General features: G+C 48.0%; 2 protein-coding genes across 4 annotated transcripts in view; one reads left to right on the top strand and one right to left on the bottom strand.

The window, feature by feature from the left end:
• Window positions 1–940: 940 nt before the first annotated feature.
• On the bottom strand, window positions 941–4422 carry NAT9 (N-acetyltransferase 9 (putative)). Its single transcript, XM_059485789.1, has 6 exons — window positions 4091–4422; window positions 3319–3428; window positions 2207–2341; window positions 1927–1986; window positions 1660–1754; window positions 941–1572 (listed from the first exon to the last, which is right to left on the bottom strand). Exons 1-6 carry the CDS (start codon window positions 4165–4167, stop codon window positions 1426–1428), a joined length of 624 nt encoding a protein of 207 aa, XP_059341772.1. The 5' UTR covers window positions 4168–4422; the 3' UTR covers window positions 941–1425.
• Window positions 4423–4948: 526 nt separating this feature from the next.
• TMEM104 (transmembrane protein 104) overlaps window positions 4949–21302 on the top strand; it is a 43621-nt gene continuing 27267 nt past the window's right edge. The window contains exons 1-9 of one of the 3 annotated variants that reach the window (XM_059486038.1): window positions 4968–4983; window positions 5958–6085; window positions 6248–6372; window positions 8159–8280; window positions 10177–10258; window positions 11147–11249; window positions 11640–11720; window positions 15986–16085; window positions 16856–16964. In XM_059486038.1, the coding sequence (XP_059342021.1) occupies window positions 6328–6372; window positions 8159–8280; window positions 10177–10258; window positions 11147–11249; window positions 11640–11720; window positions 15986–16085; window positions 16856–16964 (642 nt within the window). In that variant the 5' untranslated portion in view covers window positions 4968–4983; window positions 5958–6085; window positions 6248–6327. Of the gene's footprint in view, window positions 4984–5957; window positions 6086–6247; window positions 6373–8158; window positions 8281–10176; window positions 10259–11146; window positions 11250–11639; window positions 11721–15985; window positions 16086–16855; window positions 16965–21302 lie in introns of all 3 variants that reach the window. The other 2 variants (XM_059486039.1, XM_059486037.1) reach the window with 2 other exon arrangements.

Genomic DNA, 21302 nt, shown 5'->3' with positions numbered 1-21302 from the left:
AGGAAGTAGAGCAGCTCTTCACTTTATTACCACACAAAGCTTTCACTACAACTAAATCCACACTAAATACTTGTTTAAAATGCCATGATACGCTGTTCCCGTACTTGGCTTTAATATTAGTCACAGGAATAATGTATTTAAATTAGCTAAAATTGGAAAACTAAAGCCCCCAGGCCCTACAAACACAGGCACAGCAACAATAAAAATTCCACAGACTGCCAATCTCCAAAACATCCCTTGGCAAATCTGAAAGTTATTACCTGATCTTCTATCACTGAAACAGATAATTTGCAGTCTAGGATTTGAGCTGCTGTTACAGTATGAAAACACAAAGGAGCATCAGTTATCCTTCTTACCTTCTGTCCTCTACTCTTAGCAGCTTCTCTGCTGTGGACAGTGTGTGTAGGGCAGGACAGGTCAGGCCGAGTCATTGCACAGGGAAGTTTGTCCAGTGGGAGTGGCAAGTGCCTCTTTTTCATCCATGGACCTCAGATCTAGAGGCTGGATAACTCCTGCCCTAAGTATATCTGCCCCCAGCAAGAGATCTTTCCCCCACGTTCATCTTTATCTTAGTGGAGAGCAGCAATGGACCCTCCAGGACCAGCAGAGTGAGTCCTGAGCTGGGGGAAGAAGGGAGCTGTCTCCTTTCAGTGCATTCTCCTTTCTTTCAGCAAAGCAGCCAAGGAAAATGAAGTGCAACATCACTGCTGGCCTGAGGTTTTCAGCCCTGAAGCTGGAGGGGGTTTGTCTCAGAAGCCTCCTGTAGCTCTCAGCCCCCTCATAGTGGTGGGGCTCAGCTCCAGCCTTGATCAGCCAATATCAACAATTTCCATCATATTAGCTTGCCCTTTGTTTGTGCTCACCCCCATCTGAGCTCCTCCCTGCCAGGACCCAGCAGTGCCCCCCTGCAACCTACCACACCCCAGGAAACTGGGTTTAAAGGGTCTCTGCTGTCCTTTACAACTTCTGAGCCACTTTTTGAGCTGCCAAAGAAAGCAGCTTAGCCACACGTAGTGCTCAGGCACTTCAGAATCTTTGTGATTTTTTTATTTTTTATTCAAGAGTAAAAAAGAATGAGCTGCCAGTATATGAAACCTCCTCGCTGATGAATCCTGATTTAAGAGCAGTGGGAGAAGTTTCTGCTTGTCCAGGAATCAACTGCTGGTGATTTTAGGCTCTGTTGGAACAGCAAACCAAAGTCAGAGTCATTCCTAGCCAAACCTATGAGTTAGTGGCTGTTCCCCAGGTCCAAATTTCAGGCAGTAATCCTGGCTGGTGGAGCAAAGTGCAAAGTTGACAAGATGACAAAGCAGCTGAAGGAGACAGAACAGCTCCACTGTTGGCTCTCTGGTGTCCTCCACACCCAGACCTTGCAACAACGTCCAACTTCTCCCTGGAAACCCAGCTGGTGTCTGGAGGTGTCTGTCAGCTGTCCTGCACCCCAGCTGGCTGCTTCAGCTCAGTGTAACTCTTCTCCTCCACGTGCTTTGTCTGCTCCAGGAGCCACTGTCTCTCCTGGTCACTGACATCCAGCCTCAGGGTCACCTCCTGGAAAATGCTGTTCACAGCAACCTGCAGCACACACAGAGAAAGCAGCTCAAGCCCAGCCACAGGGCAAATGCTGCTCACATCCTCTGGGGAGATGGGCTGTTACTGCACCTCCTTAAAGTGAAGCTTTTTGAACATGCAGATACTGGCTTCATTTTCCTGACCAATCTTAGCCTCAAACTTGGTGATCCCCAGTTTTCTCACTCCTGCAGGAGAAATCAGAGAGAGAGGCACTTTTATTACATGCCACATCTATAAAAGCACAAGACTCCTGTCCTGTGGGCCAGATCCCTTGCTACCCTGCCTGTATCACTGGGAATTATGTGCTCCCAGACCTCAGCCCCCCACACTCCTGTTTGTGCACTGAGCCACCCTCACCATAGGCCATCATCAGCAGAGTTGCCTCCTTGCCAAACCCTCTGCCACGGCAGCTGGGCTCTGAAAGAGACAGCACAGAGTCAGCATCCAGCTGGGGGAGACAAACCAGCCACAGCAGGCACTTGTCAGAGGAGGCTGTGACCTGGGCATGCCATGGGCTGATCAGGGCTGAACAGCCATGGTAAAGCATGAGAATAAAAAGCTGATGCAGGAACATCAACACCTCTCTGCAGCCCGCAGCCACAGTGACAGAGCCCCAAGCTGTGAAGCAGAACTTGACCTGCAATCATGATTTCGATCTCGCCCACAGTCGGGTCCTCGATGTTGGTGAGGAAGAGATTCACATCCCCAACCATGGAGTTCTCCTCCTCCTGCCCAGGCCAGAGCTCCGAGTCCAGCACGATGAAGGTGCACTCTGGGGAAAACAAAAATGTGGCAGCATCCTTAGAGTGTGCTGATAATTATTCATAAATGACCAAAGAATGAAATTAAAGGTGCATAATGGACAGAGGAATAACAGTTTACACATGTTAACAGCAAGGAAGAGTTAATAATTTGGCTTCCCACACCAGGTGACCAGGTGTGCCTGTTCCCACCTGCAGAAAGGAAAAAATACTTGGAAAAACCTTTTGTGAGGGTGACACAGACACCAAGACTGTGGAAGAAGTGTGAAAACTTCCTTCCTATGTCTGAGGTCTCCTTGCCTTGTCTTACTCAGCAGCAAGTTGGGGCAAAGAATTGTTTTGGTGCACAAGAGGCTGAGACTGAGTGATTCACCTGGTCCACATTATTGCCACTCTGAGTAAGGTCTTTTTATGCCACCTAAGACAAATGCTCCAGACTGAGCTCTTTGCCAGCTTCAGTATTTTTCAGCTCACTAAATTTCTACCAGGCTTTTATGGGCAGTGATTCATTACCTGTAGGAGAGTCAAGGAACCAATTTAGTCAACACACCTCAACCAGGTGATCATAAAGTTGTACAATTTATCAAGGATAAATACAACCTTTGTTGTATTTCTTTCTACCTGTTGTATATCCTTCTACTTTTTTGCAACGATCAGACCTGGGGAGTGTTGGCTGTGCAGGAGTGATGCTTAATGATTTTTAGCTCAGCACAAAATGCTGTGGGGAATGAATCACTACAGTCTTTGGGAAAACTGCATAAAAAAGACACAAACAGCTCGAGGAAGTGGATATTCTCCACTTCCCTCAATATATACCAGCTGTAATGAGAAAACCTGTTCAAGCTGCTGTTGTAGAAAGTGTCACATTCCCTCTGGCTTATGGGAACTCGCTCACAGGGCACTCACAGCTCACTGAGAGTCCTTCCCAGAAGGGAAAGGACCTGCTCACCACTCCCACCCTCGGTCAGAAAGCATTCCAGATGCTCACTGTCAGCGTCGTCCCGCCAGCTGCGCTGCATCTCGTACTCCTGCTCCAGGCTCAGGGGCTCCGAGGCCGTCAGGCGCTGCAGCTCCTCCGACTGCATCCACTCGTGGTACCTGGCAATGGAGCCGGCCCCACATCGCTGCCCCACTGCAGCACTCGGGAGGATCCCTCCCAGCGCTCCAGGGGTCAGCTCTGGAAACACCAGCCCGGCTTTTGTGGCAACTTAAAATGTATCTTCAAGCCTCTATCCTTTATAGAACACAATGCCCTCTCGAAATTTAGGAAGTTTGCCTGTCCTGTGGCTTTGTCTGGAGTGCCCAATGCACACCTGATGTTTTGGAGTTCTGATGCATTTAATCCCGAGCAACACTGACACGGCACCTCCTGGACACTGACAAAACACTAACGCTGCTATCTTTGTGCTGATTTACTTTACAAACTGTTGGCATGCCTAATTCATCAACCATCCACCTGGCTTTACACGCTGAAGCTTTGCTCTTGCACCGTCACCGGGGAAAGGCCTCAGTGAACGCAAGAACTGCGGTGTGCCCTCAGAGCCGGGATCTCCCAGCGGCACAGGTGAGGCTCTGACAGCAGAGCTGGCACCGAGCTCAGCGTGACAGGGACGGCGCTGCCACCCCAGGGCACTGAGGGTGAATCGCTGGCTGATTCCGGGGGAAGCGGGCCCTGTCCCGACCCAGCACTGTCTGCAAAGGGAGGAGAGGAATCGGACCGTGCATGAGCGTCCGAGGAGGGCACGGGCACGGGCACGTACCGGGGCACGTGTGCAGCGGTGTAGGGCACCAGCGTCACCTTCTCGCCCCGCAGCACCGTGTCCTGGTTAATCTTCATGGCCTCTGCACTGAGGGGGAGCCCCGGCACCCCGCTCCGTGTCCCCGGCGAGGCCAAGGGATGGGGCAACGCGGCCTGGCGCCTTCCGGGAGCGAGAGGCGGCTCTCAGAGTGCGGATGGCCCAGGTCGCACCAATGCGGCCGCATTAACAGGCCCGAATCGCTGCTCTGACATCCCGACGGGACCCCGGGGCTGGGCAGGGGACCCGGGACCGACGGGAACCGGCACCGGGAGCTCACGCGCGCCCGCCCTACGGCCTCCCACGCATGCGCACAGACCGCGGGGCCGTCCAGCTACGGAATGTGTGGCGCCATCGCTCCGCCCCGTGTGGCTCCGCCCCGTGTGACCCCGCCCCCTTCGTGCCGTCCCCCCCGCCCCGCCTCTCCACGACTCCACCCCCATTTCCCCGCCCGTGTTCCTGCGTGGCCCCGCCTCTCGCACGGCCCCGCTCCTCCTGTGGCCCAATCACGGTCGGTGCCTTCCCCCTGTCCCCGCCCCTGCTCCATCCCCGCCTCACTTCTCCCTCTCCTGGACACGCCCCTTCCTGGCACGCCCACGCCCCTTTCTGCCCCACCCCATTTTCCGTGCCACGCCCCCTCCTGGGCCGCGCCCATTCGTGCTCACGCCCCTTGGGGCCCCACCCCGTCCCTCCCACGCCCCGCCCCTACCTTCACCCAATCACGATCGCCGTCTTCACCCCGCCCCGCCCCGCGAGCCTGTCACGTGCGCGGAAGGCCCCGCGCTCGGGCAGCGCGTGCGCCGTGAGTGCCCCCGCGCGGCCGGGGGCGGGGCCGCCGGCACGAGCCGCTGGCGCTGGTGAGGGGCCGGGGGTCCCGCGGGGCCCGGGCGGGACGCGGCCCTCAGAGGGGCTGTGGGGCGGCCCTGAGCGGGGACAGCGTGCGGCGAGCGCCGGGAGGGGGCTCGACGGGCGGGGACAGGCCTGGGGAGGGTCCTGCTGCGGGCCGGGGTGTGCACCGGAGCGGCGGGACCCGGGCCTGGGGAGAACGCCCCGGGGTGAGGCGGGGGCTGCCGGGGTTGCCGGCGCTCTGTGGGGCCGGGGGAGTTCCCCCGGGGAGGGCAGGGGGTGCGAGCAGCGTTCCGCCTGTGGTGCAGGCCGGGGGAGGGCCGGGGAGCTCTGGTGCCCTCGGGGGTTCCTGGTGCCCTCGGGGCTCCCGGTGTCGGTTTCCCCCGCCCGGGCTGGCCCCGGCCCCGGCCCGGAGCGTCCGTTGTCTTTCTGCTGGCTCCGTGTTTACCAAGCTTGGCTTCAGTGTTTTGAGCCGAGGTTTGCTGTAAAAGGCGGTGTTTGATCTCTCCTTCTGAGGCTGGTCAGTTGTGACCTCAGTGAGTTACGCTGCCTGATTCTTTCCTGACATTCAGCGTGGGTGTACAAGCTTCTAACTGGGCTTTGTCGTGGAGCTCAGCTTGTGCTGATGGTTTGTCCCAGCTGGTGGGGCTGAGTAGGAGCACATGTAGAAGTGTGAAGCCCTTAATGCAATTATGGCTAATTATTGACACAGAAACCTTCCAGAAGGCTTCAGTTCCTCCATACACGTCTAGTTTTTTAGAAACAATGTAAAGCTTCCCAGATACTTCTGCTTTGGAAATGTTGGTGCATGAAAAACATCTTGGTGTGTCTTTAATAGGTCCAATATTTTAATTTGTCTACTTATTTCTGTACTTGAATTTAGGAGGAGAGACTTTAGGCTGGTTATTTGATTTGTGGGAGGCACATGTTTGCAAGGAGTAGTAGCTGCATGAGAAGCAGCAGTTTGAGATCATCTGCAAGGCAGTAATTTTTCCTCTTGAGGTTTTAGTTGTCTGGAACAGCCCCTCTGGCTGTTTGGAGAAGATGAAGTTTGGTCATCACATGCTGTGGAAGGGCAGGGCCTTTTGGTTGCTTTTAAACCAGTTTTAACAGGTACGAAAACTTCTCACAGGGTACTGAACCAAGTGGGGTCTGTCTGAAGGGCAAGATCCTGCTGAAATCTGTTCAAATACCAGAAAACTGATGTGCCAAAGCTAACTTGTGAGTTCTTCCTTTTCCCAGCAAAGATAACACAGTGTTATAATGTTTCCCTAGGTTAAAGGTGGCAGAAGTTGCAAACACCCTTCCACAAACACCCTTCTGGCTTTGCTCTGGGCTTCCCCTCCCTCTCCAGGATGGCAGGTGGCATCACTGACACCGGAGAGCTTTACTCTCCCTATGTAAGTTCTGCTCCTTGTGCGTTTGGTCACAAGATTCTTTTCAAAATCCTCCTTCCTCAGCATTTTGCTTGCAAATCCTACTTCCTCATGGACATAACCTCAGCATTTCAGGAGATTATGGGGGTCAAAGGTGCTTAGTGTTTGTAGTTATGTGGGGTTTTTTGACATCACAGGTGATTTTTCATAAGGTAAAGGGATGATGTGTGCTTGAAGTATAGATCTAAAAGTGCTAGAAAGAGCTTCATGTCCCATACCAGCTCTTCATCCTTCTGCCCACTTTCTTACATTTTGTTAATGTTTTCATCAACCCAAATTGTCATTGGAATAGACAGGGGGGACTTGGACATTGAAACTACGCCACTTTCTTCCTTTTTGTTGCTTTATGTAAACATTTTCCCCTGAATTGCTTGAAGCTTACTTAGCTGCAGCTGTTGCAGTAATTTGTTTTCTACCACTTCAGTGGAAGTGAGTAATTTAGAGGTTTCTTCCCTGTAATGTGGTGTCCTGTGCAACTGCAGAGCCAATTACTGCTTTCCTATATTACTGGAAATACCGGTTTTCATAGCCACAAGTCTTCACAAAATGTCAGCTTTTAAAAACACCACTTTGTAAACGCTTTTTTTTTTTTTTTTAAGTCAACTCAATAAATTTAGAACCAGCCCAGAAATCCATGTATTGGATTTTAAATGCTTTAAAATTTTCATCTCCCTGTTAATGATTCGATGTAGGAGAAGTGGATATTAGGCTGCAGAAATAGGTCACAGCTGAGAAAATGGAGAAGACACTAACTGGGATGTCTGGACCCTCAAGGATTAGTGTCACCTGCTCTTACATTGTTATGCTGGTGCTGCATGAGTTTCCTGGAGCAATTTCAAAGGCTGAGGCTCTCCTCTTTCCCTGAAGATGTCTAACCTGGCTGAACGTTCCAGGCACCATTCTCATTTCTGCTTGACCAAAGGAGAGTCATGGCTCTGGAATGTTCAGCAAAAGATGAATTTGCTGTGCTTATGCCAGTGAGAGCTCTCAGGGTCACTGGGGAGTCGTTCTCCTGGTGTTAATTGCTCCACACCCAGAAAAGTCTGCTCATACACTGCTCTTTACTGGTTTTCTCTGGAGGACTCTGACCTATATTAAAAAAAAGCCCCACTAAAGCACAACAACTTTGGCAGCTTTTGATCTTTAAGTGAGCTAAATTCTTAGCCTGGGGGGTCCTGTCCATGTGCAGAGTTCTCTTTTGTCTCTGGACACTGAAAAAGCTCATTGCCAGAGAAGATAAAATTCTTTCCCTTCAGGAAGTAAAATCCTTTCTTCACAATATGCTCAGCTTCTTACTGGTAAAATAGCAAGCAGGCTTTGAATTAGAATTCTTTTTGGATATTTCCTGCTTGACTGAGAATAAAAGGTCCTGAAAGGTACATAGCCATAACTGCTTGTGTTCAGGTCAGATAAAAAGGAGAGACCCCTACCCACAGCACAGACCTTCTGGTAGAAGGCAGTGATTTGAAAACAAACAAATCTCATGCACTTTATAACTTTACAAGCTAGAGAGAAAAAATATAATCTAAAATAATTAGAAAATGGAGGGCAATAGCTGTTTCTCCAGAAATGTGCTGACACCTACATTGTTCTCTTTGGAGTTCAGTCCCTTCCTCCAGGTATTTCTCACATGGACTTGTTCCCACCCTGCTGGCTCAGGAATTGCCCTCTCCATTTAAATCAGGGTGCATGTGGGGTGTTTTGGATGATTCCTGCACACTCTGATGCTGGATCATGTGGCTGATTACAGGTTGGCCTGGTGTACATGTTCAACCTCATTGTTGGAACAGGAGCCCTGACCATGCCCAAGGCCTTTGCCACAGCAGGGTGGCTCGTCAGCCTTGTCCTCCTGATGTTCCTGGGATTTATGAGGTAGGATGTGTGTGTGTGTGTGTTTCTGTCTGTCTGTCTCTTTAGGGGACTGGGAGGTTCAGCTGGGTGAGGACACTGCAAAGACTTTTGCTGTTTTCCTGTGTGCTCTGTCCCTCTGCTCCTCGAGTGTTGATTTCTGCAGTGGTGTTGCCTGAGTTGGAAGGATGCACTTCCTGACTCTCTGGTACATCCCATTTCCTGACTGATGGGAAGGACTTTTCCTCCAGTCCAGAGTCTTGTGGGACCTTTATCCCCTCTACCTTTCTGACATTGTCCTCACTGTGATACATTCCATGCTTGCCTCTGTCACAGATCAGTTCCCCAAACACCAACCAGGTCTCAGGTGGCACAGGGTCAAGTCTTTGCTTTGTGACCTGCAGATGTGTAAGCTTTCTCTTGGCTTCTGGCAATGCCTTCACAGCTGAAAGAGTGTCAGGAACACAAATTCCTGTATAGCCAGGCCTGTCTTAGGCCCTTCAGACCTTTGCTGCTCAAGACTCTGGAGATGGTCTTCTGTTTGTCACACTGGTTCACTGTGAGCTGCTGCCCAGGTACCTCCCTGCTGGAGCAGCAGGTGGAGCTGAAGGCTGTGGATGCAGCACTGATTGCTGAAGAGTTGCTGCTACAATTGCCATCTTCTGGTGGGCTGGGAATCCCTGCTTGCTTCTTGCTTGGCTTTAAAACAAAATAAAACAAAACAAAATTCCCTCCTGCCATTTGTACAAATGGACTTTTGAAGTGCCAGCCTTTTCAGTAAGCAGTTCTGCCAGCCTGAATGTGCCTTTGATTTGGAGGCAGAGCTTTTGGCATCTGTTCTGTGCTGCTGTGCAGGGAGACTGTATGGTCAAATGCTTGTGACTGCCCCACCTCAGAGCTGGGTGCTGCAAAGGCTTGGTAAAATGATATCTGTGGGGTTTCCAGTAACTGGGAGCTTTAGGAGAAATTCCTTTTAGCTACGTTTGTTTAAAAGCATAAATTCAGCATATGGAATTCAGCACCAGCAGACAATCCTTCAAGGTCAGCAGGAGAGCACAAACCTCCAAAGCTGTGTACCAGAACTGCACTGGATTAAGCTCAGAAGGCACAGCTCAAAGTGCTGCATGCCTGGGGAGCTCTTGCTTTTGTTCTGGTACTTGGGACTTCCTCATGCCCACTGGGCACCTTTGGCACAGGAAAAGCCTGGGCAGAAATTGCTACACAGGCCTCAGCACTTCCTTTTATTCTTGCAAAACTCATCTCTTACTTGAACTCAATAGGCAAGTCCAGTTCCTGAAGTAGTGAGAAACCACTTTAAAGCCTTAAATAAGATTGATTTGAGGAGGTTTTAAAATTTATTTATTAATATTATAGGACTGGTTTTAGCTGAGATAATGATATTCATTCCATCAGTGTCTCCCTGGACAGCTTTTCCACTGGCCTCCAGCATTTGCCTGCATGTGTTATGTGCTCCTTCTTATATTGTTGCTTTGCTTCTGATGCCATGTGTAAGATTCTTTAAGGGACCAGAGTATCTTTGCTATGAGCTTCAGAGAAGAGCTGGGTTTGTCATAGGTTCTAAAAAGAGGAAGGAAACTTGCTTTCTAAGAAAGATCAAAGTTCTCTTGCTGTCTTCAACCCACAGGAACACCAGGAATGTGCCTTCCAAATATCTAAAATGTCTTACTATATCTGAAGGTGTGTTATATTGTGATCTGCTTGAACACCTGAATCTCAAGAGCAGAAGGAAGCAATAAACTGAGATGAAACACTGTCAAAATAGTGTGTGGGGAACTGGCAAAAGGACAGTTTTGGTTTGTTTGTTTTCTCCTGCAAACAGATGGGAATTTTTCTCCATCTCTGTTCAGTGACAGTTCTTGACTATTACTGATGATATCAATTGAATTCTTCTCTCTGTAGCTATATGACTACAACCTTTGTGGTGGAAGCCATGGCTGCTGCAAATGCCCAGCTGAGATGGAAGAGAATGGAAAAACGCAAGGTTTGTGTGGGTTTAATTTTCCTTTTCCTCCTGTTGTTTTATCACGTAGGATTTTCCTGGCATTCCTCTGCATCTTTGCCTTGTCTTGTTACTAACTCTAAGGAAATAAATTTCTACTGTACTTAACTTTGCCAAATAAAATATAGCTGTTAGTTCCCTGTGGGGTTGCTTATTAAAGACAGGATTTTCTGCTCCTGCTTTGAAAAATCTCTTGTGCTGTTCACATTTCTTACTGATCACGCTCTCCTTGCCCAGAAACGCTGCTCAGTGAATGTGGAGAGGTGGCAGCCAATATATTGGTGCTATTTGGAGTGTGCTGAGGACTATAAATCCTTGCTGATCTCAGGTCATTTAACTGGGACAGGCTGGGATGTCCTTGCTGTTGCTTGGGCAGTATCCCAGGTTGTGGACAGTTCTGAATTATGTCCTTGGCTGTGAAACTTACTTGTGGCTTTACTGGATCAGAGGGAGGCATAATTGTTTGCACTGATTTAGACCCCTGGCTTGGTGTTAGTGGGATGGAGTTAGGAACTAGACCTGCTTGTGCTAGCTAAATATGCTTGGGTTACTTTTTTCCTCCCAGTTCTGCAACGCTGCAGATCTTCCTGAAGTTTCTAACTTCCTTGTGCCACTTATCATGACATGAACTGGGCAGTGTTGCTGTGTGTGTGACCTGGGGGTGGTACATGTCACTCACTTCAGCCTGCTCTGCTGGTGTCCTCCTCTGCCCTCCACAGCATCCTCTGGGTTCCCTGGTATTGCCTTTCCCTGCATGTCCTCCCCTCCTGCTTGGGATCTTCCTCTGAGTGTCTGGAAGTAACCATGACGTGGGGTGGCACAGCCTGTACTGTGGGTAGCAGATATCTCAGCAGTGATCTCTTCATCCAGGAGGATGATGAGGATGAGGATTCTTCCTCTGGAGTGTCTGACAGTGATGTTCTCCTCCAAGATGGCTACGAGCGAGCAGAGACACGGCCTATCCTGTCAGTTCGTGAGTACCCAGTTCATGCTTTCACTGCTGTGAGGCCTCTCCTCTGCAGACACTGTTCCAGTGGGCTCCTCTGTCCATTTCACCCTTAGTTCCACATGCTCTCATCCCAAAGTCCTCAGCACTTGTAAGATAAGATTCATTGAGAATTCAGTTTGCCTTCTGCAGCCTGATAAAGATCTTTTCCCTCTACGTCAATAAGATGAGAACATCTTATTTTCTAAACACCTTAGACTAGCTTCAGCAGAGTAATTGGCCCAGTGACTCTGCAGCTGTGGAGTTGTACATACTGTCCTTCAAACTGCTGCTAGAGGTTCCCAAGTATCCAGGTAACCTGGCCTTAGGGCTTATTGGAGGCACTGGTTGAAACACTTCTTACTTTTTAACTTGCAGAGAGACGTGGCTCAGCCAATATCTTTGAAATCACTGAGAGGGTGGAAATGGGCCAGATGGCTTCCATGTTCTTCAATAAAGGTAAGTGATGAACATTTTCCAAAGTCCCTTTGGGTCCTCCTGCATGTTTTGTGTATAGCTGTTCTGTAAGTTTGCATGCTTCTCAGTGTGGGTTTGCATCTTAAGTTTGTGATGATTCCACCCAGATGTGCTGTTCCTTCTCACTGTGGACTATATTCATCCTCCTGTGTGGTGTTTCTGTAAGGTATTTTATGGGCCAGGTGGGCCAGAACCTGCTGTGGTGGGCATGGAACCAGCCAAACATGCAGGTTATGGGAGCAGCCTTGATAAAGGCAAGTGCCTTTTCTGACTGCAGTTCACCTACCTCTGAACTGCATGTGTCCTCTGTCATCTCCACTTTCTGAGGCAGTAGGGCCCAGCTGTAATGTTTGCCAGTTGCATTTTGGTTGTAGCATTTGAGAATAAAGCATTCAGGCTTGTCTAAGCCTTGTAGATAGCAGCCTGAAGGAAAGAGACTTCTGATAGGAGCTTCTAGGAATTGTCTGCCTCTGGGGAATTATTAAGAGAGCTGGGACACAAACTGCTGAAGAGGTCCCTGCTGAGGATGTGATAGGCAGCTGGCTTGTCTTTTTGCTTTTAAATGTCTTGTATGCCAGGGAGCAAACTTGTAACCCTGCTCTAATAAAGGCCCATCCATTGCTGCGTGTGATAGAAATGCAAACCACAGTGATGAAGTTTCTGAAACCTGGAAAGCAGGACAGTGAAATGCTGTGCAGAGCCAGAATATCATCAGACACCATGGCTGTGCAGTTTTGAGCCTGTCAGGCCCCATTTTTTGTGGAAAGTGATGTTTTCCCTTGTTCACTGGCTTGCAAAGAGGTAATGGAAGGCTGGGTTTTTTCCACTACATTACATCAGTGTTGTACCAGTGTAAAGCTGTTGCCTCTGAAGGACAGCTGGGCTTAAGGAGTGAATATTCTTTGAACTTTATTTTTTGCTTTTAAAGTTAATTGAAAAAACTTTTAAATTTTCCTGCATGCCTCTTCTGGGATGTTGTAGATTTGAATCACTTAGGACTATCAAAATAATCCACCTTGGACTAGGCTGCCACATTTTTAGTCAGAGAAGTGAAGTGTGTCAGAAACATCTTGTTCCTGGTTTTGCCTGTACCACTGAGTTGTTATGACCTGAGGCAAGTTTTCTTGCTTGTTTGCTCTGCTGTGTGTAAAATATGGTGAACACATCCCTGTCTCTTGATGCTCCTCTGAGGAGTAATATTTGAGAAGTACTTTGAGAGCAATCATGTAACAGGGTTTAGCTGTATTGCTGAGGATGGGGATCACAGGAGTCAGAGCATTCTCACTGAGTTTCAGGAGGCCCCTTCTCTGCAAGTGCTTCATAGGGGAGCTGGAAAGGACCCCCAGGAGCCAGGCAGGTTCTGGGCCTCTCTGGTGCTCAGCCAGTAGAGGGTGCTGGAATCTGTGTCCTCTCTCCATCAGCACTGATGGAGCTTCCGAGCAAAGTGAAATAAACTGCTTAGTACTCTTAAATCTTAATCCCTCTTCTTAATGTTGCTTTAGCCAGAGTTATCTGATTTCTGTGTTAGGGATCCTCCCCAGGGTCTGCTCAGCCCATCACAAGGGATGAATCCATCTGCAAGAAGGTGGCTGGAGCAGCTGCAGGCCATGGCCTCACCCTACTTGTGACTTCCAGATGGGGTGAGGTGCCCACAGCAAAGGACCTGGGCAGGTGTAGTTCATGTGCTGCTTTCCCTGTGTCAGGGCTCAGCAGTGAGGCTCCATCCCTGTAACTGGTTCAGAGACACCCTCTGTGGGGCTCCATCCCTGTCACTGGTTCAGAGACACCCCAGTGGCTGCAGGGACAGACAGGTGAAGGACCTCCCTCTGCAGGGCCCTGCTGAGGTGCTCCCTCCCCACAGCTGCACAGAAAGGCCTTCAGCAAGGGCAGCAGCTCAGTGACCACTTAGTGCTGACAAACTGGGCCACACTGGGGAGTTCCCAGCTCCAAGCACCAGCCTGTGAGGTTTCACAGCTGGCAAATGTCTGGGTGTTTACTGATGATATACAACGTATGGATCCAAACCCAAGGTGATGGAGGGCTTTGCAGCCTCCAGAGGGAAGGCTGATGAAAGCTGTGCAGTAGACCTCAAAACCCCTGATTTCTAGTGAGTTCTCTGCTCCTTTCCCTTGACTGATTTTTATTTTCAACAATCTGACAAGAGTTGAATCTGCAGTCCTAGGAGGTAAGCTGGGGATAAATCTCAATTTCAGATTGTCTGCTTTCTTAAAGGGAGCTGACTTAGGTTTAGGCTGTGAAGAGACTATGTGCTCTTTTGAAAGAGCTGGCTCTGAAAAACTACTTTTTTTTCTTGATTTGATTTTTTTACTTTTTAATGTTGGGTGCTTTCTTCTGGAACTGAGCAGTCATTTATTGCAGTAATAGATTCTAGGCACATCTATCACGCTGTGTCCTCACAGGAAGTAATTGCCTTTTTTTTTTTTTTCACCTCGTTTTGTGCCAAGTAATGAAAGTATTGATCAGGGAGGGTCAGCAGCAGTTTATAAAATAACTGATGTTAAAGTCTTCCTGTCTTGGAGAGGAGTGTCACCTGTGCTTCCTGCAGACAGAGAGGTCTGCAATGGAATGGGGGTGCTGCTGAGGCTGAGCTGGTCATGTCAGCTTTATTTTGTGTGTGTGTGGGGAGGGGTAGCTGAGTCCTGAGACCAGTCACAGATCCCAAAACAGAATATCTGTCTGAGTCTGTGTAGCCCTCAGCTTTGTGTCTCTGCAGCTTCTGTCCTATATTAGGTATTTTTTAAAACCTTCAACCCTTCTTAATGGGAAATTGGAAAAGACTGGTTGGTAGTTTGTTGCTGTCTCCAGAACAATGCAGAGACTCCCTAACTGTGAAGACATCTTTCACAGAGCAAGAAAACAATGGCAGAGCTATATGGAATGATCTGACAATTTCTGTAGCAAGTCCATTTGTCTCCAGAAACAACTCTAGAGCACTGATTTAGTGTGCTACTGTACAGAAGCAGGGCAGCTGATACAGCCCCTGTCATGCTAAGCAGGCTCAGCATATAGAATAATTTATTTAAACAAAGGAGAGTGCCTAATCATGTTTCCTGACATCCAGAGATCCAGGGGCAGTATGATAGCAGAACATGGCAAAGCTTTGCAGCACCCAAGCACTGTAGGAATGAGTCTTCAGTCCTGCAGCAGTGTTGTCCTTGTTTGATAGTTGTCACAGCTGTGAGTGTGAGGTTTGCTCAAGCTGCACTGGGATTAAGCATCAGGTGGCATCACAACTTGAAACTATGGGCAGGTTTCTTGAGCTGTTTTCCTTCAATGTCAACTTCCTAAATTAAATAAATGTGAGGCTTTTATTCTGTAACTCATCTGACTCTGAAATAAATTATCTTCCAACTTGTTGGTGAGATTTATACAGACTTGCTTGCAAGAAGAGAATCCTGGAGTCTCATCAAGCATTTCTTTATCCCTTTAGATTTTAGCTCTTTAAAGTGGTGTCTTCTTGTGCCTCAGTAAGGTTGATCTGTGCACCCAGTTAATTTGTGTAAGATTTTCTTTTAATCTCATAGGTGAAGGCAGGGCAAGCTTTAAATTAAAAATAATTTTTAAAAAAGCAGAAAAAAATTATCCCAAAAAATGAGTAGGGGCAGGAACATGTACAGTGTATATGTGGTGGCATCAGGGTAAGTGGGATGCAGAAACAGTTTTAAAGCTTTGCAGGATTGTACCTTGGTTCAAGTTGCCAGTGGTAGGGGATCTCCCAGAGCAGCTCCAGTTCAGCCCATTGCAATCTGAGCTCTGAAGGGCTAAATCCCTACAAGTCCATATTGTGAAGGTCCTGCAGGTTTGCAGTCAGAGGATTTGGAATCAGCAGAGCCTAGAAACATTCCCTCTGCATTTCACTGTGTCAGGCTGTGCTCACACTGAGAGCATCACCCAGATGTTTGCCTGTGGCTGTTCAGAGCTGACAGCTTTGTCTGGCAGGTGACTTATGTGAGACCTGTTGGTCTTGACTGCAGGGTGGGCTCGAACTAGAGGGTTTATTTAGTGTCAGTACCAGGTATTGAAGGTGGCAGAGTGGAGCTCTGAGACCCCTCATGCCCCATCAGTTCCTGTTCCATGGTAAGTTCCCTGAGCTTGGGTGGTTTGCTGCAGAAACCATGGAGGCAAATGGTGATTTAAGATCTTAAAATTTTTGTATATTTGAAGTGCAGAGAACAAGAGTCTCTGTGTACTCTGCTGAATCTGGACAATATTTTCTTTTTCTGCAGTGGGTGTCAACCTCTTCTATTTCTGCATAATTATCTACCTCTATGGAGACCTGGCAATCTATGCAGCAGCGGTGCCAGTGTCCCTAATGCAGGTGACCTGGTAAGTGTGCCTACTCCTGAGGGCTGTGTGCTGCCAGGGAACAGGGCAGGCTTGGGCTTTGGTGGGGTGATAAGTCTGACTAGGATCAGCTGTACTTTCCAAAGCATGGGGTGGAGAAATGACTCAAGGACAGCTCATCTCTTGTGGGTGGGTGGTGAAGTTGTTTTGTATTCCCCACCTGTGTGCCTGACTGCAAAGTAGCTGACCTGATTCCAGACAAGTGCTCAGGTGTGCAGTGTTTCCAGCACGTGCAGACATGAGACTTGTTGCTCCATAGTTTGATTGCAGTACTCTGCAATATGTTGCCTTCTCTCTCCCTTTGGGTAAGAGTTGAGGGGTGTGATGCTTACTAAGCCTGAGGCCAGTGGGTGTTGTTGGTACGTGGACTTAGCTCTGCGCTGGGAGTGGTGCCTTTCTCAAAGAAACAGATAATATATTGGTTTGATCAAATCTGGGCTGGATTTGTACTTCAGTCTTAAAAATGGAAAACCTCAGCGATCCATAAAAGATCTAAGCTCACCAGCTTGATGATTAAGTGGCAAAACTTGCAAAAAACTGCAGGCAAGCCAAGAATTTGCCTTTAAACCTCTGGTTTAAGGCAGTGTAACTCAGCAACTCGCTGTGTTACGCTGTCCAGAAAATGTCAGGAAGTGCATGTGACCAGGGACAGAGAGGAGGATTGGCCTCCTCTCATTCTTCTTTCTTGCAGGAGAGGGGAAGACATCTGCTAGGAGTTAATTATTCTCTTTTGTTTCTCCCTCCTTTCCCAGCAGTGTCACTGGCAACCATTCTTGCAGTGTTGGAGACAGCACAAAGTACAACGACACGGACAAGTGCTGGGGGCCAATTCGAAGGATTGATGCTTACAGGCTGTATCTGGTGAGCTCCTGCAATTGGGATGACCACTGTTGCCATTTAAACTCTGCTTCTAGTGCACAGGGAGGTTTTTTTCTTGTAGAAATTACACAGTTCAAGTGAACAACAGAATATTAAACTTTTGGTTCTGTTTGACTTTTTTGCCGAAATACCCCCTCCCTATTCTTGGTGACATGGCTGTGTTTGAACTTGTTGGCCATCAGGATGGTTCTTATGGTTTTGAGTTTGAGTCCTGTCCATCTTGGTGTGTAGTTTTATATTGCTTAAGCAGGTGAGATATTTTTGCCAAAGTTTTTTTTTTCAGTCTAGCTAATTAATATTTGCTTGGGGGTAATTGTTGTCAAGATACTGAAGTATATCAAACTCACTTGAGTGCTTTAGAATATAAAATACCCAGAGTTGGAAGGGACTCACAAGGATGATTGAGTCCATTCTTTATGTGAATAAAATTGTTAATGCTGCAGGAGAATCTGCTGCTTGAAAGATGATGGAAACAACCACTTAGATAACATCCAGTGGTGAACACTGCCTTAGTAATAGCTTTGTCTAGTTCAGGATTGTCTATTGCATCTAAAGCTGTGCTGGGGTTCTGCTCTGACCCCAGGGTTTTTCCCAGAGGATGATGAACATGGCTTCTGTAGAGCCTGGGGAGTGCTGAGCGCTTGGATTTGGAGACAGATGTCGGTAGGGCAGAATGGGAGGAGGGAAGGATGCTAGTGCTGCACAGTATGGCTTCTGTTAAGGGTCTCAGTGAGAATTTTAAGTAAAAGGAATGAGGGTGGCTACGTGTATGCAGAGAAATCCAGAGGTAATTTTAGAGTCAGTACATTTTGGAGATGCAGTGGATCACATCCAGTGTCACTGCAAAAGTAAGAGCTGGGCCTCAGAAATATTAGTGAGTGTCAAAAACTAGTTAATTATTTAAGAGAAATATTATTGCTTTATTAAATTCTGTCTTGGTCTGTTTCTTTAAAACTTCTAGAAGATTGAAGATTTCCTTCCTGAATTTCAATAACTCTCCCTGACCCAGCAGAAGGAGCTAGTCAGAAAAGGCAGACATGCATTAATTACTGCCTGTGTCTCTCAGATATTGTGTCTATAATTCATGAAGATAATTGTTGTTAGGACTTGCAAAATTAAAAAAATTAAGACTCTGTAAGCATTAGACTTGAAGTCTGTGTACATAACTCTCAGAGGAGCTTTTCCCTCTGCTTGTCTTGTGGATTTGGAGAATAAATATCTGCAAAGTCTTGCTAGTGGTTAATCCTTTTCTGCTCAGTAACTGGGATGAGGCTTCAGTGTTGTTCTCTACGCCCTCTTAGGTGGAGGGTGGGATTGTTTGTGGGAGAACAGACCGGTCTGTAGTGGGTTACTGGTGGAGGTCAATTCTCACAATCACTATTTTCAGGATACTTCTGGGTGTCAGCATTATCTCTAAGTTCTGCTTTTCTGTTAAAAGTCTCTAATGCTTCTTACTGGGTGAAGCTGGGAGTAAACTGGAACTTGTTCTGCCTCCAGCTCTTCTGGTCCCACTCCCTGTTTGACCTGTGTGATTTCATTCTCCAGAAAACAGAGAGGATGGTGACCTCTTTAGAGAGGGATAAGAGATGTAATAATTTATAAAACACTTAGATCACAGTACTGACCCTGGCTTTGAGTTTGGGCTGCCTCCAAAGTGGCTATGCTGGTAAATATTTTTCCCACTGTCCTGTTTGTAGCGTGGACAACTAGTGACCAGTTGAGCTCTCAAACTTTCTAAAAGAAACCTGGGGGAGGGGAAGGGAGGGCAAGGAAGTCATTTGACTTCAAGCAAAAAAAAATTAGTAGTAAACCATTGTGATTATCTCTACACATTTTGTCCAAGCTTCTTATGTATAGAAGTGGAGTTTTGAACATGCCAGGAAAGCTGAAACCTGCCTGTCTGAAGGGGAAAATGCAACATGAAAGTGAGGAGGGGAGAGATGCATCAAGAGCACAGCTTCTCTTGGTCCCAGGAGATCATACCCATAGAGAACTATTCTCTTAACTTTCTATTTTGAATTCTTGCCTGATGGAATAATTCAGGTTCCACGTTTGAGTGGACAAACAAGGTCTCTTTTTGCAAACAAGTTCCCCTGTGGCAAGGGGACAGATGGACACTGTGATCCCAAAAGAAAGCAGCTGAGTTTTGGATCAGCCCTTTTGTCCTAGATGCCTGCTTCTAGTTTTCCTACCTTATCTTAGTTCTGTATTTAAGTTTAAGTGATCCAGGAGGAAGATGTGTGGATGTAACTGAAATGTCTTGCTCATTGCAGTGAAGCAGTTCTCTGGAAGTAGTGTTATATTTCATACTCTGTGCATGACCCTACAGAAAACCTATTTTGGAGGAGAATAATCTATTTGAGGTTTTCTGGACAAATGGTGCCAGTGGGAGCTGCTTTGTGCCAAGTCCCACCAGTCTGCCAAAGACCCGTGCTGCCTTCCTCCTGTCAACTTTTTCTCTCCCAACACTGTGTCTTCTTTTTGACAAAAACCATTTCAAACATTGACTCTTCAAGCTGGGGATGAAGAGAGGAATAATGGCTGACGTAAAAATCCTTTTTCATGCCTTATTGTCTAAAAAGGCTTCTGGAAGCTGTCTCTGCTCTGATTACTGTGAATGGAAGCTGAAAACTATGTACATAATGAGAATATTTAGACAGATTAAATTCTTCTCTTGAGACTTTCTTGTCTGTGCAGCATCTTTATTGCTGCTCCAAGATTTCACACCTAAGTGTGTCTGCAGAGTCTTCAGAGACCGCTAGGCCCCTATTAACCTTTGTCTGAACAAATGGTTGTCTCGCTTCTTGTTTATAAATTGCTTTGGAAAATAAAAACTTGCAAAACAAATAAGTGAAGGCAAGTGCAGGAAATATGTAAATAGACTTCTGCTCCTGTCCCATCACCTGCTGCTAATACTTACCTCCTTTTTGGGACCGTAAAAGACCTGGGAGGTTTGAAGGGTGAGCCTTGCTATGCTGTTCCACTCCTGTGAGGGCCAGACCCTGCAGGACAAATTTTCTTCCACGAAAGGTGTGTGTTGGGCAGCCCAGCGACCTTGTTTGAGGCAGGCAGTGATCACAGTTAAAGCAGATCGATGGCTTTCTATCTTTGCTTCAGACCCATTACCACCCTGCCACGTCCTCAACAGCTGGAGTGACTCCCAAGTCCCTTGGCTGTCTCTGGCAGCGCTGAGGAGAGGGTCACGTTCTCTCAGTGCTGAATTCACACTTCAGTGCAGCTGCTTTATCATGCTCTCTGTAGGTTCCACTGGGCTGTGCTGGGGAGGTCGTGGGGACGGTGCAGCAGATTTAAGTTTCAGATCTTTCATTGTAACACTTCCTTCTTTCTGTCGAAGTCATGTGGGAATGTGATATGATAGTCCCTGTTTCTAGAAAGCGGGTACTGAGATAAATAAGAGATTAAATCCTAGGGATCAGCAGCTATTCAGAGTGTCTGATCCAAACTGTGTTCATGACCTGGCAAACAATGCTTCTGTTCTGCACCAGGGCAGCCGTTGAGGCTGAAACCTCTACTCTGTTCTCAGCCCTCCTCTTCTGGCAATCTGGGACACGGTGTCTTCCCATGATGGAAAGGAAATGGCTTAAATTCTCAAGGGGAGCCATGTGCCTTTCAGAAGAGGCACTGGCACAGGTACTCCTGGTAGCCTGGCTCGGTAGAGCATCAAAGCCACCAGGTGCATCTGTTCTGTCTGAGTCTCTGTTGGTTTTTTTAGCTGCTTGGGAAAGGGACGTGGCATCCGCTTGTGCCGGTTCGCAGATGCTGCAGTATCGCAGGCAGCCCAGCGGGTGCAGGCCAGGCGAGGATGGGAGCGCAGATGGTTTAATGGAGATTATCCCAGTTGGAAACGTGCTTGTGCAGTGAATAAAATGAGCGGGCTCACAGGCGCTTACTGTCCCTCTTCAGGAGGGGACAATGTCACCCCGGCCCGATGCTCTGATCGCTGACCAGAGCGGGGCCGGGCTGCAGCTGCAGGAGGCTGTGCAGGGGGAGGGGGTGCTCTGAGGACACACGTGCTGCTGTAGCATTGCTGGGGACCGGCAGAACTTAATCAGCAAATGCAGAGGCTGAACTGATAAGGGTTGATGTGGATCCCGTCGGCCTCGGCGCGGTGCTGCCTTCCCCAGCTGCAGGCTGGGGTGCTGGGCTTTGTGTGCCTGCTCTACGTGCTCTGCTTCCCTCCACGGCATTTCTCCTTCCTGCCTCTGCCTGTGCCCTGCTCTGGGTAAAGGTGTCTCAGATTTTTATTGTCAAAATAGATCTTTCCAAATGCATTTACCTGCACTGGGGCAGTTTTAGCAG

The sequence above is a fragment of the Ammospiza nelsoni genome, chromosome 19, assembly GCF_027579445.1.
Source record: "Ammospiza nelsoni isolate bAmmNel1 chromosome 19, bAmmNel1.pri, whole genome shotgun sequence".
In the NCBI taxonomy this organism is placed as follows: domain Eukaryota; kingdom Metazoa; phylum Chordata; class Aves; order Passeriformes; family Passerellidae; genus Ammospiza; species Ammospiza nelsoni.
This window is presented reverse-complemented; position numbering and strand designations above follow the sequence as displayed.

What these genes read in the sequence shown, in the direction of transcription:
- NAT9 (XM_059485789.1), bottom strand. Translation starts at nt 4,167, where the DNA reads ATGAAGATTAACCAGGACACGGTGCTGCGGGGCGAGAAGGTGACGCTG. An exon ending in ACCGCTGCACACGTGCCCCG is followed by an intron (nt 3,429 to 4,090) that starts GTACGTGCCCGT and finishes CTCCATTGCCAG; the next exon opens with GTACCACGAGTGGATGCAGT. An exon ending in TCTGCTGATGATGGCCTATG is followed by an intron (nt 1,755 to 1,926) that starts GTGAGGGTGGCT and finishes TTTCTCCTGCAG; the next exon opens with GAGTGAGAAAACTGGGGATC.